The following is a 17,162-nucleotide window of genomic DNA, read 5'->3' on the forward strand; positions in this document are numbered from 1 at the left end:
AATATTTCTAGAATCATGATAGTCCTTTTAACCATATTATAGATAAAGGATTTCTTAACTTTTTATCTATATATGTAGGAAATTTTGGCTTATAACTTTGAGTGGAGTCTCGTCTCTTAAAACTATCCTTAAATAGTAAATATTTATACTTTTAGAATAAAATTTAATTTTAAAGAACATTTTTTATTGATTCTTTAACGGATTTATTTTATTCATAAGCATTTCAAACTTTTTATTTCCTCATATTTAAGGATTATATTTCACATATACAATATATTTTTCCTTTTTAAAAGGAAAAAAAGCCATATCTCTTTCTTACAATTCCACTACACTTTAATGTAAACATTTCAAAACTTCGCTAGATATTAATGAATGGTTTGATAGCGACCTGATAACGGATAGAACAATAGATCCCACAAACATCAAACTTTGCTAGGATAGATTCTAACCCGTGACTTTATGCCATATTAAGAAGTATACTTTAAGTCTAATTCAACCTCACAAAACCGACTTGTATAGTGATATTTGCACCCACTAGTATATGCTAAACTGTCCTTATCTCCCGTTGATGTGAAATCTCTAACATGTGGGACTAAACATTAATGAATGGTCTGATAGCGATCTGATAACAAATGGAATAATAGACTCCACAAACATCAAATTTTACTATGATAGACTCTAATTCATGACTCTATACCATATTAAGAAGTAGACTTTGAAACTAACTCAATTCTACAAAGTCGGTTTGTGAGGTGATATGTGCATTTACTTATATATGGTAAATTGATCTTAATTTTAGTCGATCTGCAATCTTCAACTATTGGTTAGTTTTGATATACTAGAGTTTATATATATGTTTTGTACACTTCGTCTAGATTTCTTTAAATCTTTCTTATAATTTACGTTCATGTTTTGTTGTTTATAATTTTTTTTCTCTTAGAAGATTGTTGTTCTTTCCTCCGTACTATTATCTGAAAAAAAAAATTGTTGTTTTTTTTTCTATTTTCTGAGACAATATTCACCCATGTCATTCACCCTGTAGATCAAACAATAGTTTAATACGAAAACTGTTACGGAGTTTTTATTGAAGGTTAAGTTAGCCAAACAAAGTGAAACAAGTTTAGGTAGAACTAGACAATTAGAAATCAATTATTGTTTTTGTAGAACATGTATAAAGTGTCTAGGTCGATTTGTCAAGTAATAGAACATCGGAATCAACGTCAACCTGTTGAGGAACAACGTGCTTTGTTTGTTTTAAATAGAAATGGCTACGGAAGGGAAAAATGTGCTTCCCAAGACATACATCATAAGGAAAAAGTGTTCGTGATTCGTGTGTTTAATATTTAGAGTCACAAACACACAGGTCAAATTTGTCTTTAAACTAATAAATAAATGGATAAATATCGGTCCAATTTGAGTGATTATCCGCGCAAACAGTTAACATTACCTTATCAATGCCTAACATTTATTCAAATTTTCTTTTTCTGACTTTTTTAGTCTAGCCAAATTTATTTAAAAAAAAGTTATGAAGAAATATATATATATATATATATATATATATATATATATATATATATATATATATACTTTTTTTAAAGATCAAACTTTCGTATGAAATAATCGATATTATAAATATAACTTGTCTCTAATACAATAATTAAGATAAAAAAAAATTCGAATAGAATATAAAGCAGTGTTGAGCAGTACTTTATTCTATCAAAAGACCGTTGACTTTTAAAATTAATATACATAAAATAAAAATTATCAATTAACACAAACTTTCATTATAAATCTTAACTAAAAAAACATTTATTTGATCAGATTTTATTCAATTTACTAGATTGAAATAGTTTGTTGTTATTATTTTACATAAATATGTATAAATATGTAAGAAAACCATAGTTTTTTTCTTTTGGAATCTTAAATGTAAAGTCCACTTTACTCTATTTTAAGTTAGGGGTCTTCTTCCTGCACTTCTGTACTCCCAAAATTTACTATTTTGCCCCTAATAAATTTGTAGCTGACAGTGGGTGAAAATGGGTGAAAGCAGTAAATCATATTTATTGCGACAACGAGGTATTTTGCTTTGCTTTTTATGCGAGGGTTGCACCCCTAACTATTTGCACAGCGTTTTTTCTCTCCACTATTTTTTCTGTCCGTTTTTTTTTTCTCCAGAGTGGTCTGCTTTGTGAGTGGTCCCTTGAAGGTAGCAGTGGTCCCGGCCTCTGCTTCTGTTTCATTCTCTTATCATTGTGCTGCTTCATTCTCTTCTCACTCACTGTGTTGTCAGGTTAGTCTCCTTCTTGTTTAATCATAATCATATTGAATGTTTTGAAATTTGATTTGAATGGTTGGAACCTTGTTTGTTTGTTAAGATCCTTGTATTTTTTTTTCTTTGAAACGAATGTCGAGATTCGTTTCAGGGAATTGTGAAACGGATTTCGACATCCGTTTGGTATTTTTTTATTTTATTTTTTTTTGCGAAACGGATGTCGAGATCCGTTTAAGAAAAGTATGAAATGGATCTCGACATCTGTTTCACTATTTTATTTTGTTTTTTATTGAAATGGATGTCGAGATCCGTTTCATACTTTTCTGAAATGGATTTCGACATCCGTTTCACAATTTTTTTTTTAAGAAACAGATGTCGAGATCTGTTTCGGAAAAGTATGAAATGGATCTCAACATCCGTTTCGTTAATTTTTTTTTCTTTTTTCATATTCCGGATGTCAACATCCATTTCAGAAAATTGTGAAACGGATGTCGACATTCGTTTCCTTAATTTTCATATATAATATACCTGCAAATATTTCACGATTGAGCCAATATGTTTGAGCCACAACGTCTGGGTCCAATGTGCCCTCATCCTCTCTATTGCTTATGTTTATTTCATCCCCAACTGAACCTGATTTTCCCCGATAATAACTACACATGCACATCCACAACATCAGATTAATTAAACCTTATGCTAACTCTATAGCATTGATTGAAGAAGAATCGTTCTCACATGTTTTAGTTAATTCATGCATAGATTGATTCACACTTTTTTTGGGGTGGAGGGTTGTTTGTTATGTTGACGCATGCATGCATAAAGATGGGGAAAGTGTAGCAATTGAATCATAATTGTTATGCTTGAAAGATCTGTCTTTTTCAAATATTGTTCATAAAAGGTAATTATGTCATTGATTTAATGGACTGAGTCTAAATTGATAAGTCTTGTTTTTCTTAGGATTTCAAATTTGCCATCTTCCATGTTAGTAATGAGATATTTTGCATTCTGAATATTTTTGCCTCCACCATTACCACCAAACTCTCCACATCCTCCCTGAACCTCTACCACCACAACCCACCCAAGCTCGCCTCCACCACCACCCTCTCCACCAAACACCGTGTCATCCACCACAGGCCTCACCACCATTGAGGTTTCTGCCTCACCGGAGAACCACCCCACCTTTGCTGCAGCGACCATGGCAGAATGCGAAACCCCTCACACCAGAATGTGACCACCCTGGCAGTCACCTCTGTGACAGAGATCGACGCCACCTCTGCTGCAAAACTACCATGACGATGACGAAGCCATCGTGAGGCACTCCCACCTGCGACGTCAGACCAACGCAAGCCACCGCGATTTAACCTGGTTTTGCGAGATAGCTGTTGATTCTGGTTTCGGACCAGCAGAAGTGGGGCTTGCGTTCACAGGACGCCACAACCTAAAATGCCAAAATAAAAAAAAACGAAACGGATTTCATGAAAGCAAATTTTTTCATGAAACGGATTTTGATATTTGTTTCATACTCTAGTTCTAGAGTCGTCGTCGGCAACAACAAGAGGCGTTCAACCACTCTTGTTCTTCTTCTTCTCCATAGGTGCGCAATGGAGGTTCTTCACCACCTCCATCGTACGACACACTACCGCCACCGCGCACTACCATGATCAAAAGCTCTGTCACCATTGCCAAGCTACCACCTTATCTCCACGCCAGCCACGAACATGGGATGTAACATCCCGTCAAGATATTACGGATTTAATTAAAATAAAATAGATAAAACAAAAATTTCATCGCAATTAATAATACTTCATTTCCCATAAAGCGCGAGAAATTTACAACTTTATTAAAACTAAGAATAGTCCAATATTCCATGATTTATAAAACGCAAAATAAAATAAATATCCATAGTGTTTACAATTTATTTTTCAAAACACAAATCATAAAAACTCACACGTTAGCCCATGCTCCGAGCCTAAGTCTCACCAACTCCACCTGCAATATCATCTGCTCGCGTATACCGCGTACACGATCATCGTCTAACACAAGCAGATAGGGTGAGGTAAAAAGATAACACATAAATATATATCAATCATATATATATATATATATATATATATATATATATATATATATATATATATATATATATATATATATATATATATATATATATATATATAACAAAACCCAACAAGAAATTTCCTCCATTCATTCCCCATGGCCACAACCATGTTGATATCAACTTGCATCAAGGAAAATTCACAGTTTCCTTCCACATGGCCACAACCATGTAATGTCAATTTACATCAAAGGAAACTCATTCCTTTCCTTCCACATGGCCATAACCATGTGGTCGATGTTCTACATCTTCCAGTGAGTACCTCAAGGCGTCTTGCTGCCTCACCTATCGGCCACAACCGATAAAGCACGTGCGAGAAACCATGCTACAGATCACACACCGTAACGTAGGTGGAGTTCCCAGATACGAACATAATCTGTAACATCCCAAGACTACCAAACTCGTCAGCAAATTACTGAGGAGGGCAATCCATTTGGACCCATCCGTACTGGCCACAACCAGCACACTCACACCGACAACACTAGCCAACCCGAGCCATAACTCAAAAGTTCCTCGTGTTCATCCGCTATCCTGAGCCACAACTCAAGGATATGTTCTGGGCCACAACCCAAGGAACACCAGCAAGCCCACCATTGAGATATCTTAGAAGCCTAGTAGACCACATATTTCCATTCCAACACATCCAATCTGACACAGTAGTAACACTTGCTTTGAACACACAAATGCACCATAGGTCGCTTAGGCTAAAGGCCTTTGTCTAAACAGCTAGCCTATCTCGCTTAAGCTAGGCCCACTAGCCTGAGCGAGCCCCTATTACAACTGCATCCCAAGAAGTCTCGCTTGAGCGAGCTCCTTCTCGCTTGGGCGGGACCATTCTTTGCCCATAACTGAAGTGCCTCGTCTAAGCGACGAGTTAAACCAAAAACCATTTACTCTCTCGTATTCTCGGTTAGGCGAGGGGCTCTCGCCTGAGCGAAACACTCTTCGCCCACCACACAGCTTCCAGTTTGAGTGAGATGCTTAAGCGAAAACAACGAGCCCTCACGATTTCTCGCTTAGGCGAGGCACACTCGCCTAAGCAAGATGGCCTGTCGCCTAAGACCAGCATTCTCCGCCTGAGCGAGATGCTCGAGCAGAAATAAAGTTCGAGTCTTTGCATATCTCGCCTAGGCGAGCCTGGCTCGCTTGAGCAAGAATTGCAGACTCTAGCACTGTTTTACGCACGCAACATCAACGATTGTACCCAAACACACTCCCAATTCATACTAATTCAATTTTGACCACATTGTACCAACATTACAAACATAACTTAGACGCAATATAGGCCTCCAACCCCAAATTTGCATAATCACAACATATACATTGCATAACCCCATTATATTCATACATTTAGGCCAAAAATTCAATAAAACAGTACCAAAACCCATAACCCCAAATTCCCTCATGTGCAGCATGAAATTCAGGCATAACTTCATCAAAATCATGCAAGACAATACAATAAACACAGAATTTTGGGTTCAGCTCCCTTAGCCTGGAATTTCCCTTGCTAAACCTTGAAATTGGAAGGTTCCTTTGATCACTAAAGCTTGCCTTATCACCACTTCAATTAGCCTCTTGTAATTCACTCTCAACTCACTGTTTTTCCTTGAATTCGTGTACCTCACAAAGCTGTCTGAAAATAGCCTCTCAAAACCCTCCTATTCTCTCAAAATTTGCCTTTTAAAGGCCTTAATACTAGGTTAATGTAAAAAAAAAACGAGAATATGGTTTAATGAGGCTTGTTATTACCATTTAAGAACCATTATGGTTATTTTTACAGCCCCCCTTGCTACCCTTCTGCTAGGGTTTTTCTCTACCCTTTCACATTCATGTCATCACTATTTTTTAGCAAAAAGAGAGTTAAATTTGGCTTCACCAAGGTTCAAACTCATACCATGCCAAAGTCAAACAATTGCACAACCATGCAACCATCTCATATTTTGTGATGATTAACACCATTATATAATAATATTGTGATTCACATGATTCAGGCATAATATAAAAATAATAACAAATCAAATAACACATAAATGGCATACATAAGACTTGAACCCAAGTCCTTTCACACATTAAAGTACTCTCAACCATTTATTTGAGCTAGTACTTTTTCACGTCATATCGCTCAATATTTAATGCCATAAAGGCTCCCACTACCCACATTTATTAATTAATTATTTAATTAATTAATTTTCCCAGGTCTTACATGGGAGTCCCACGGTTCAAACAGATGGAAGGATTTCGATTTGTCCCTCTGCTTCTTATTTTTCTCTTTCATTTTGTTGATTGATCAGTGGAAGTTTGATAGTGGAGGCGAGATAAGGATTGGTGATTTTTTGGTATTTCTAGAATGAAGAAGAAGGTGGTGATGGTGAAGGTGTTGATAATGGTGGTGATTAAGGTGATGAATGTGTGGGTTAAGGTTATGTGATAGAATTTATTAATGTGTATTTGGAGAATGAGAAGATGATGAATGGGTTGAATATTGAGGTGGAAGATGGATGATGCAACAACATATTGACAGTATTTTTAGAATGGAGATGAAGGTGGTGGTCTATAGAGGTGTCGAGGATGGTGGTTTGTTATTTAATTGGTGGTTTGGAATGGATGAAAGGAGGAAGATCTAAGTGAAGTTGGATTCTCTTGTGAAGAATAATGGTGCGTTGGTTTGGAGGTAGAAGAATGGGTCTCCATGATCTCCTGGAGATGGTGCAGAGATCAAAACCTCACCCCTCCCCTCTGGTTTGTTTTTGGTGTTCAATATGAAGATCCATGAGTTGTCATGGTCATGATGAATGGATAAAAGAAAAGTGGATAGTTGCCTAATGGAGGGGTATGGAGAAAAGAATTCAGAGGGGACGTGTTAGGGAGTCTTGGAAGAAATAAGATTTCTGATTTCTTATAAGAATGGAGATAGTTAGGTTGAAGCGTGAGTGTGACAGGAGAAGATAGATTAAAGATGGGGATGTGAGTTGAAGGAGAAAAAATGTTTTCAATATTTATTGAGGGTCAACTTAATATTTACTACAGGGCAACTTAGGAATTATAATATATTTTTAAAGGTACAGGAGAATCTATTGGAGGTGTAGGGAGAAGTTCCCTTTAAGTTGATGGCCCAACTCTAGTGAGTAAAGGGTCCAAGTCAGCCCGTTAGCTTTTTGTTGTTTTAGAAGAATTCTTCGACTTTTCCTATTTCATTTTCCATTATGTTTTCACTTTTCGTCTATCTGTGTACCTGTTTTCTCATCTTCCTAGACTATTTTGGAGTTGTATTGCTCATTTCCTCTTAGTACTCATCTTGTCAAGAGTTGTAGCATCTGTCAAGGTAAGGGAAGCTAGGACTCTTAAATGTTTTTCAAACCGTATGACTATTTTGGGTTTTAAATTGAATATTATCTATTGAAGTGATGGTTATGATTGTGTGAGAATGAACTAGATGTTGTGTGGCTTTGCTTTCCTAGTTTGCATGCGTGAGTAGGGGAGAAACCTGTCATTCTCGTCCAAGCGAGCAAGCCTCGCCTAAGCGAGAGTATCAGAGTTTTTACCTAGGTTCTGCTCCGAGTTATCGCTTAGGTGGCGAACTTTTGTTTTGAGCAAAGAGTAATCTCACTCAAGTGAGAAGATCTCGCTTAAGCAAGAACTCGCAAAATCTCACATTACTCCTTGTTTGCAATCTCGCCTAGGCAAGAGCTTTTAGCTTAAGCAAGAAACTCTTGTCGCTTGAGCGAGATTGACAACAAAGTTGTTTAAATGCTTGTCTCTTCCATGATTGTTTGGTTTCCCTTTTTAAAGCCTGAGGTATGATGTTGTGTATGTTTAAGTGCGATGGAATGAGACTATTATATGTTGTGCTTGACATGGAATGAACTATGGATTGGTTGGTTGGTGGTGCATTGGCATGAGATTGAGATGTGTTGATATAACATGTGGTTTTGGTGTGAGAAACATGTATATGGTATGAGATAGATGTAATTCCATGAGTCTCTTGGGGAGACTTCATGGTGGTATTGTACTGTATATAACTAGGTAAGGATTAAAGCAAGGTTGCATCCTGAAACTCTAAAGAATCAGTCAGTCTCACATAGAGAAAATTGATTCAAGTAGTGAGAGTAGCAAGAGGTCCTAGTCTCTAACAGGATAATGGTCCTAGATGATCATGGACTAACCTTGTGCGTGGTAGGGTGAAACTCATTGGTAATGGCTCTGCAGAACAGTAGAGGCTACCACAAGTGCAAGCATATAGTGAATTCGATCTTTTTATATTTATCTGGATAATTGAGTCAGAGGGTTCTTATTGTTTGCTATCACATGTTTTGAGTGCTTACTATTTTGTCTGTTTATAACCTATTTTAATATTTGCTTGTTATGTTAAAAATTATTTTCTCTAGCTTACCCTTTCTTTCTAGTGTCTCCTGTTTGGCTTTCCTTGTTGCAATGATCACCAAATTTTTGTGTGAGCAGATGTGAAAACTCTTGGTGATCACCATGATGATAGAAATGTTGTTGTTTAGCTAAGTCCGTGGAAGTATGCCCTTTGAGCATTTGTTGTTGAACTGTTATTTTGTAACTCATTGCTTTGTGAGCAAATTACTAAATTGTTGCTCTCTTTTAGTTCTATGATTGACATTGTTGTGTGACTTTACGTTCCTTGTTCCTTTCCGTATATTATGGATAAGTATAATAGTTGAATCATTTACACCTTCTGTCCCCTGCTCTAAACTATTATAACTATGCAATGTTTTGTTTTTTAGAATTTATCTATTAGATGAGATGTCACATTAAATTAAAGAGTATTTATGAATATTAAAGAGTATTTATGAAAGAAATAATTAGCCTTAAGAAAGCATTTATACTTGGGAATAATACAAAAGTTGTGTTTATTTGAATGACAAAGTAAAATAGCTTTTAAAAACATTATTATGTTTTACAACATTAAAGTAAAGATTGTCTCAAAATCAATTTTACTATCAAAAAAATTAACTTGATCACACTATAATAAAACTTTCTGTATGATAGTATCTGGAATGTTTTCCATTGTGCCACCTTTTCACATTCAAAACACATTTAACTGTGTCAAAGTTGCTGCCTTTAGTTGACTTTGTTCACCACATCAACGTGCTTTTGGATGGTAGCCAAACAGACCATAATCGATTAAGGGCTTAACGGGTTTGTTAGAAAAACAAACAAAATGGAAGAGTTGGTATTAGTTTTGTTAAGGTTTCGTAACCCATAGACAAAAGCTGAGCATTGTAAGAGAGTGTGCTCTTCTTATGAACTGAAAGTTGGTATATTTCCAAACAAGTCCTTTTCACCTATACATATTGTCGGCCAAAAGAAGGGGAAAATGTGTTCAACTGATGAAATCAGGTTCTAATTCACTACTACTTCATCAGATATCACATGACCTTCTTTCGCACATTGCAAATATTTGTAGGGCAATTTCTGTCCGGCTTATTTTTCTAGAATCGTCACATTTTTAGAATAACATTAATTGCTTAAGAATGTAATGAAATTTATGAAAATATATCTAAAATAAACCTTTTTATTTACTTTTTTTTTCATTTTGTTTTCACTCTATGTATTCTTGATTTGTTTATAGCTTGAGTTCAATTTTTGTAAATTTGTTTTTTCTTCACAAATTACATGTATTTTGTTTTTAAGAAAGTGATCATGCTTGAATCAAGGTTATATTGTTTCCGCGTCGAGTTGGTTGACATAAAATTTCTTATGTCAATTATTGTATGGGAGGTGTTGAAAATTTTTCACAATTGTCTTTAAAACACATTTTAGAAAGTGAGGAAGAAAAGTGTATTAAAATTGTTATTTTGCTATTTTATTTAGGAGTTAAAGATAAGGATACATTATATTTTTATTTTTATTTTTTGTAGATAATTCTTAAAGATAAAATAATGAAGAACTTGTAGATATCTTATAATTGTTTATAATTATTTGTTTTGAAACGTGAAATTCTATGACGGATTTACTTTTAAGAAAACTTTTTGAAAAATGAAAAAAAGAATTAATACGTTTAATCTCGAATTTTAAATAATATAAGATTATCATAAAATCATCTGCAACTTATAATTTGGTAATTTATATTAATTTTTATTTTTATGTTTGACATGCCTGTAACTTTATATTGTATCAATTCTTCATTTCATTTAATTTTTTGAATGGACATTACTGTAGCTTATTTATTAAGATATAATTACTATGATATACTTGACTTAAATTTTGATATTTACATTATACTTTGAGAGTGAAAGAATGGAATTTTATTATTGAATTATTATTTGTGAAAGTGGTTACTGGTCTAGGGTTGAATTTGAGGCAGCCGGGAAGATTAAAATACAAATAGGGTTAGAAAGTTGGAAAATGTGTGTGAAAGGAGGTGAAAGTGTTTTTTGCGTGAGCATATGAAAAGATGAGGTAAGGTTTTGTTGGGAAGGAGCAGGAAAGTGATGAGTTTCTGAAAGGAAAACCAGAATTGATGTGTTTGTATTTGCAGGGCAGGGGAGTGACTTGGCCCAGCTCCGTACCACCACCCTTCAATTCTCTTCTCTCAATCACCAACCTCAACCAATATATTCTTGCCTAATATTTTCAGACAAATTTATTGCCCCCAACTAACACATCTCATTCATGTGCAAACCACTTTTTTTCAATATACAACACTATTTCGCATATTATTCAATTTCATTTTTCTCTGCACAATCAACTAATTAAAACTCATTATTAATATTACTTTTTAAATACTTATTACATATCATATATGTATAATCCCTTTTAATTACATCTTAATACATTCTACATTATTTACTGCTTTATAACATATATATAAAGGTCAAATCCCCTATCTTCATTCATAAACTTGTTTCTTTTATCTAATTTTTATCTTTTCTTTTTATTGTTTTGTTTGTATTCTCTTCTCAAATCATTAGTGGTTGAGATTTTGGACCATATTGTGTTGTGTATCCCTCTTTCTGCTGGCAACACCATTTAAACCTCAGATTTTGTCATCACTTCTCATTATAACCATCATCATCGCCATTTCTACCTGCATCATCATCACTCTATTTCCTCCACACACACCATTAACCCCTTCACTTGTTTTTTTTTTTTTTTTTATTTCCTCTTTCCCCTTCTAACCCAACAATTCACCGTTTGAGAACAATGCTTTAAGCTTGTCAAAAACCCTAATCTCTCCCTTTCCCTCTCCCTCCTCCTGTTATATCACTCTTGAAGAGACAACAGACATGGACCTGACCTCAAGCAGTACCCACACAATACAAACCTTCGATGCCGGTACTAAGACCACACCACCCATCAACCCCACCAATAATACCACCACAAAGTCTCTATCTTTCACCAACGGCACCCCAAAGCGCCACCCCTCCACCACCGCTGCTCCACCTCCTCAACCACCTTCCATGGTGGTTACCTACAAAGAATGCCTCAAAAACCACGCCGCCAGCCTAGGTGGCCATGCACTTGATGGCTGTGGCGAGTTCATGCCTTCCTCCTCCACCAACCCCACCGATCCTCGCTCCCTCAAGTGCGCCGCCTGTGGCTGCCACCGCAACTTCCACCGCCGTGATCCTCAGGAACACAGTAACCTCAACAACAACAATATTCACGGCGCCAACCCCAACGCCGCCGTCACCGCCAACAATAACCCGACTTTTTTAAGCTGCATCTACACCCCTTCAGCACCAGCACCAATCTCTCAGCGAGCCATGAGCCAAAGCACGAGTCCGAGCCTGAGTTCGAGCCCGAGCCACAGTCCGAGCCCAATGTCAAGCCCCTCACCTCCTCCGCTCTCCCACGTGCCACCGTACCACGCTTCAGCACCCCACATGCTTTTAGCCCTCGGCACTGGCTACTCTACACCCTCCGATGAACACCCCCAGCACCGAGGCCTAACCTTTTCGAGCGTGATGCTGAAGAGCGAGAACCCGAAGAAGAGGTACAGGACCAAGTTCAGCAAGGAGCAGAAGGAGAAGATGCAGAACTTCTCTGAGAAACTGGGGTGGAGAATGCAGAAAGGGGATGATGGATTGGTCCAGCAATTCTGCAATGACATTGGGGTCTCCAGAGGGGTCTTCAAGGTGTGGATGCACAACAACAAGAACACCTTTAGGAGAAGATTGGATCAAGGGGAAAATGCAAATCCAAACGCAAATGCAAATTCTCCTCAAAGTATTGGGGATCATGATGACGGCAATAATACCAGCGGTGGAGGTGGATTTGATAGTGATATCAACAACCCCTACAACCCAAATACCAACAACAATGACATTCACATGAATGAAGGAGATGGATGTGGCAATGTTCATGTCTCTCTTAATGGACTCTCATCTTAGATACCTTCATTTACTCAAGAAATTTAGACGCTAATGGAGCTGCAAGCAAAGCAATTTCGCCATGATCATTATTGTTTATTGCCATCTTTTTGGGTTTCAAATTTTTCTTTTTTAAATCAAGTAAGACTATAGGAAGATTCAAGGTTGTCTTGGTTTCTATTAAAATGTCATATTACTGTGTTTATGTTCATAGACTATGAGATTAGTGTCATGTCTCACTCTCTCTTCTGCTGCAGATAGCTCTTATTGCAGTCACGTTTTCTCTTTCATAAAGTGCGGGTATATATTTGAAGTGATTTAATGGTGAAACGTAAATATTATTTATTGTTCATCTACTACTACTTTCTTTGAAATTTCCACCTCCCAAAATGCCCATACCTGTTTGTCCAATTCACGGCCTTTATCAATTCTGGGGTGGAAATGGAACCTATCTGCTATTTTGTCCTTATTCATTTATGGAGATCTCCTACCATTACAAGATTTTATCTTGGAGATAACGCTGTTGATGCGTGTGGTGAAACATTGCACGAGCAAAGTTCAAAAATCTAATCTTTCCATTAATTTCTTTTTTATGATCTATCGCATTTGGGTGTGCAAGTGGTCCTAGCCGAGTTATCTCTTAAGAAAGAAAGAAAAGGATTAGCGCATTAATCACATTGACAACGACATTAATGTATTCCATTTGCTTTGTTTGGTCTCATCTTTCTGCTAAACTTTTATTTCTTAAAACCCTCGTTACAAGCAATTAATTATCTTGGTACAAAAAAGGAACTAGAAGGATAGTTGATTAGAAGCATATGATACAATACCCTTTTGGAATATTACAAGATGGCGTTGAAAATGCATATTGTCTGTTCTGGTGTTTATCTACTACTACTAAGCATCATTTAATTTCCGTTATCTTTTGTTTGTTTATGCTTAGAAGGCAAGCAGCATGATTTGGTTAATCAATAATTAAGGAAAGTAATGCGGAAGTGCTGTCTTATTCTGCCAACATTCCATTTTTAGTTAGTCCAATGAGACGGCAAATTTGTTGTTTTGCTGTTTCATTATATATTTAACTAGTTTAAGGTGGGAGGAAGTTTTTATTCCAAGATTAGTCTAAATCTTTTACAGCTTTTCTGAGACCTCACTCACTTTTAAACGAGGAGTCTTTATTATACTTAAAGTCTTGTCTAAAGAAGTTAAACATGTACTTTCCTCTGCTGTTAACATGCAATGATAACTCATGAAAGATAATCAGAAGAGTCACTTGCTTAATTATAATTCATGAATTCAGATGTAAGTTTCATAGGTTTAAAAAATGTTTTCTTGGCCTTTTAAGCTGCCACGTAGTTTTCTTTCCTTTCAAGTTTAGTTTATAATTGTAGAGAAGAAATGAGCCTTTGTAATGAGTTATTCATAGAATAGGTATATATAAGATTTCAGCTTTTACAGAGAATGGACCACTGAAGAATTAATGCCATTTTGGAAGCTTTGCTGCTGCAGCAGTGGACCTCTATTCTTTGCTTCTTCTGTGTTTTGTTTTCCTTTGCTTTTTTATATGGGACCAAATCTTTGATCTTGTTCTCTTCTTCTGGTTGATGAATCAGGCCCACTTGAAAAAGGAGCACCACTATACAGCCCAAATAAAAATGCTATTATCACGAGTGGGTCACAATTTTTCATGTTTTTTAGCATAAACAATTTTATATTATTATCTAATTTATTTAGATTTATGCAAAATGATATAAAAATTAATAATTAAGTGGTTGAGTAAAATATATTTACACTGAAAAAACATTTAGTTCAGTTTAGAAAACAAAAGTAAGTAACATGGTCATTTTCACACATCAACTGAGGAATACTTCAAAGTCACACCTCGACTTGCAAATACACACATGCACACAGATTTGAGGGATGTATAATTGCGTATTTGGATTGAGAAACAAACAAAACTTTTTTTATTTGTTAATAGTATAAAAGTGTATACTAAAGGAAACATGGAATATAAATAAAATAATATCTACTTTATTAATCAGTATGATGTGGTATAATAATATCTTGCTACACTAGATTTAATCATTTGAACAAACCAGTTATATCTATTAAAGGGTAGGTCTATAAATGGAGGAAATAGATTATTTCAGTCGATAATTAATTATTGTAATGAACAAAGCAAGATATTTTCATTATAATTTTAAAATAAATGTGTATAGTTCAAGAACAAGAAAGAGTATATTTATATAGTGATAATAATATGTTATATTAATATCTCGAAATCTATTTTGATTTTGTTTTGATAAACAGTTTTCGATTTTTTTTGGTATTTAATTGTATTTTTGCAAGTTTAAAAGAATATTAATTAATCTTTTGTTAATTATATCATTATTTCATTTTATCTTTCACTAATACTAATTCACATCTGGAGATGCCAAAATGGGTTTCAACCCATGAGCCAACCTGGCTCACCACGGGTTCGAGCCGGGTTGGGTTGAATTTTTTTTCAACTTTTTCAAAAGTGGGTTGAACTCAAACCGACTTACTTAACACACGGGTTAAACAGGTTCGAGCTAGATTGAAGGTGGGTTGGCCCACTTAACCCACCAACATTTTTATAAAAAAATTTATTTTTTTTTAATTTTTTTAATTTTTTAATAATTATTTACTACTCCTATTATATTTGTTCACAATTTCATATTTTTAAATGCTAGAATGTTGCTTAATTATATTTGAATAGTTTGAATATTTAATTAATTTGATTGTCAAGTAATATATGTTGATACTTTAATCTTTAATTATAATCTTTATAGTAAATTACTCAAGTAACCGTCTTATAAACAATTTTTTCTAAATTAGCATGAAAAAAATGTATAGTTTTTTATTTATATTTTGTTGAATAGCATGATAGAAAATTTGTAATATTAGTCATGCTTTCTTAGACTATATGAATACTTTCTTGGAAATAATTCTTCATATATTAGTGGTGACCATGATCAAAACATTGGTTCTTGATTTTACTATGATTGTCATCTCATGGGTTACTTAAAAATTTATTTAAATATTTGAATACTAAAAAATAAATAGATAAATAATTTTTTTAGGTAGGTTGGTGAGTCAACCCACTTAACCCACAAACCCGTGATGGGTTGAGCCGGGTTACAAAATTTTTGACTCACCATAAAGTGAGTCGGGTTAGGTTCACTCATTTTCAACCCGACTCGTGGTGAGCCAACCCGTATGAGCTGGGTTGGCTCACTTTGATATGTCTATCACATTCATGCATTTATTATGAGGTAAAAAAATAGAAAACTTCGGAGGATTATCTTGTGAACACGTAAATGTATGCTTTTCTCACTTTACTACATACACCTCATATCGAATCACTATTTGACTTGAGCGTCAGAGTGCCTACAAGTACCCCCACTCTCGGAGTTCATGCAACAAGCAGATCCAAGAGGAGTCTAGAGAAGAGCAAAAGGAGGTTCGACACAAAGAGTTCTTGAGATCGTTTGGTTTCGTACTAAAATAGTATCGATCAGGTACAATTGGTGCCCACCATGAGGCCAGGCTATTCTCAAGAAGGATGGTGTTGACAAGAGCAACAATCAATCAAAATACAGTAGCAACAGTGATGAAGGATTATCTTGTTTCCTTTTAGAGTCATGAATATGGTGAAGTTGTTTAAGAAAGCTTTTTGAAAATTCCCACTGGACATTAAGATAGCATGCTATCTAGATGTGAAAGTTCAATTCTCAAGCTCATGAAAGGAAGAAGAGAGTTGGATTCAAGTTTAAACACACACGACAATAACAACACTTAAAGAGCAAAATGAAAGAAGAAACAATAAAAATGGAAAGCATAGAAGATGAAGAATGAAAGAAGCACGCCACTCATAGGGGGGATCTAAGCCAACCAAACCCTAGAGATGAGTGATGGTGCCGCCACTTGCAAGCAAGATAAGGCAAAGGGGAGTTCACTTCTAGGAAGGAGAGCTCACGAAAAATTGGTGGTTGAATGCACAAAGTTTATAACAAAATGATCAACCCTTTTACAAGACAAAGAGCACCCTTTAAATAGGAGTTCATAGGGGTCCTTTAGCAAATACAAAAACATGAAAAAGGATTAACTAGCAAACCCTAAACCTAATGTCAGAGTGAGTCTTGGCCAAGTGAAGGGAGATGCTTAGTGGAGGCATTCCCCTGAGGATTCTAGGCCAAAAGAGGAAGGAGACCAAGTGACCTTCTAAGGCATAAACCACAAAGGCAAAAGGAGACAAGGTACATGTCTACTTTTGCTTTTGCTTTATGCTTTTTGCTTTCCTCTCTCTTCCACTTCATCCAAGTGCTCTAATCACCAAGTGCCACCTATCCATGCTCTACTTTCTCTTAATTACCTACAAAATAAGACAAACAAGGATTAGCATGTTGGTTTA

At 35.5% G+C, this 17,162-nt stretch overlaps 1 protein-coding gene across 1 annotated transcript; it reads left to right on the plus strand.

The window, feature by feature from the left end:
- The first annotated feature begins 11,337 nt into the window (after positions 1-11,337).
- LOC114177107 (zinc-finger homeodomain protein 9-like) lies at positions 11,338-12,966 on the plus strand. The gene has a single exon (XM_028062356.2). The coding sequence runs from the start codon at positions 11,642-11,644 to the stop codon at positions 12,746-12,748; it is 1,107 nt and encodes a 368-aa protein (XP_027918157.1). The 5' UTR covers positions 11,338-11,641; the 3' UTR covers positions 12,749-12,966.
- The last annotated feature ends 4,196 nt before the right edge of the window (positions 12,967-17,162 follow it).

Source organism: Vigna unguiculata, chromosome 3, assembly GCF_037176805.1.
Source record: "Vigna unguiculata cultivar grain cowpea cultivar isolate G323 ecotype 2 chromosome 3, ASM3717680v1, whole genome shotgun sequence".
Taxonomy (NCBI): domain Eukaryota; kingdom Viridiplantae; phylum Streptophyta; class Magnoliopsida; order Fabales; family Fabaceae; genus Vigna; species Vigna unguiculata.

What these genes read in the sequence shown, in the direction of transcription:
- LOC114177107 (XM_028062356.2), top strand. Translation starts at nt 11,642, where the DNA reads ATGGACCTGACCTCAAGCAGTACCCACACAATACAAACCTTCGATGCC.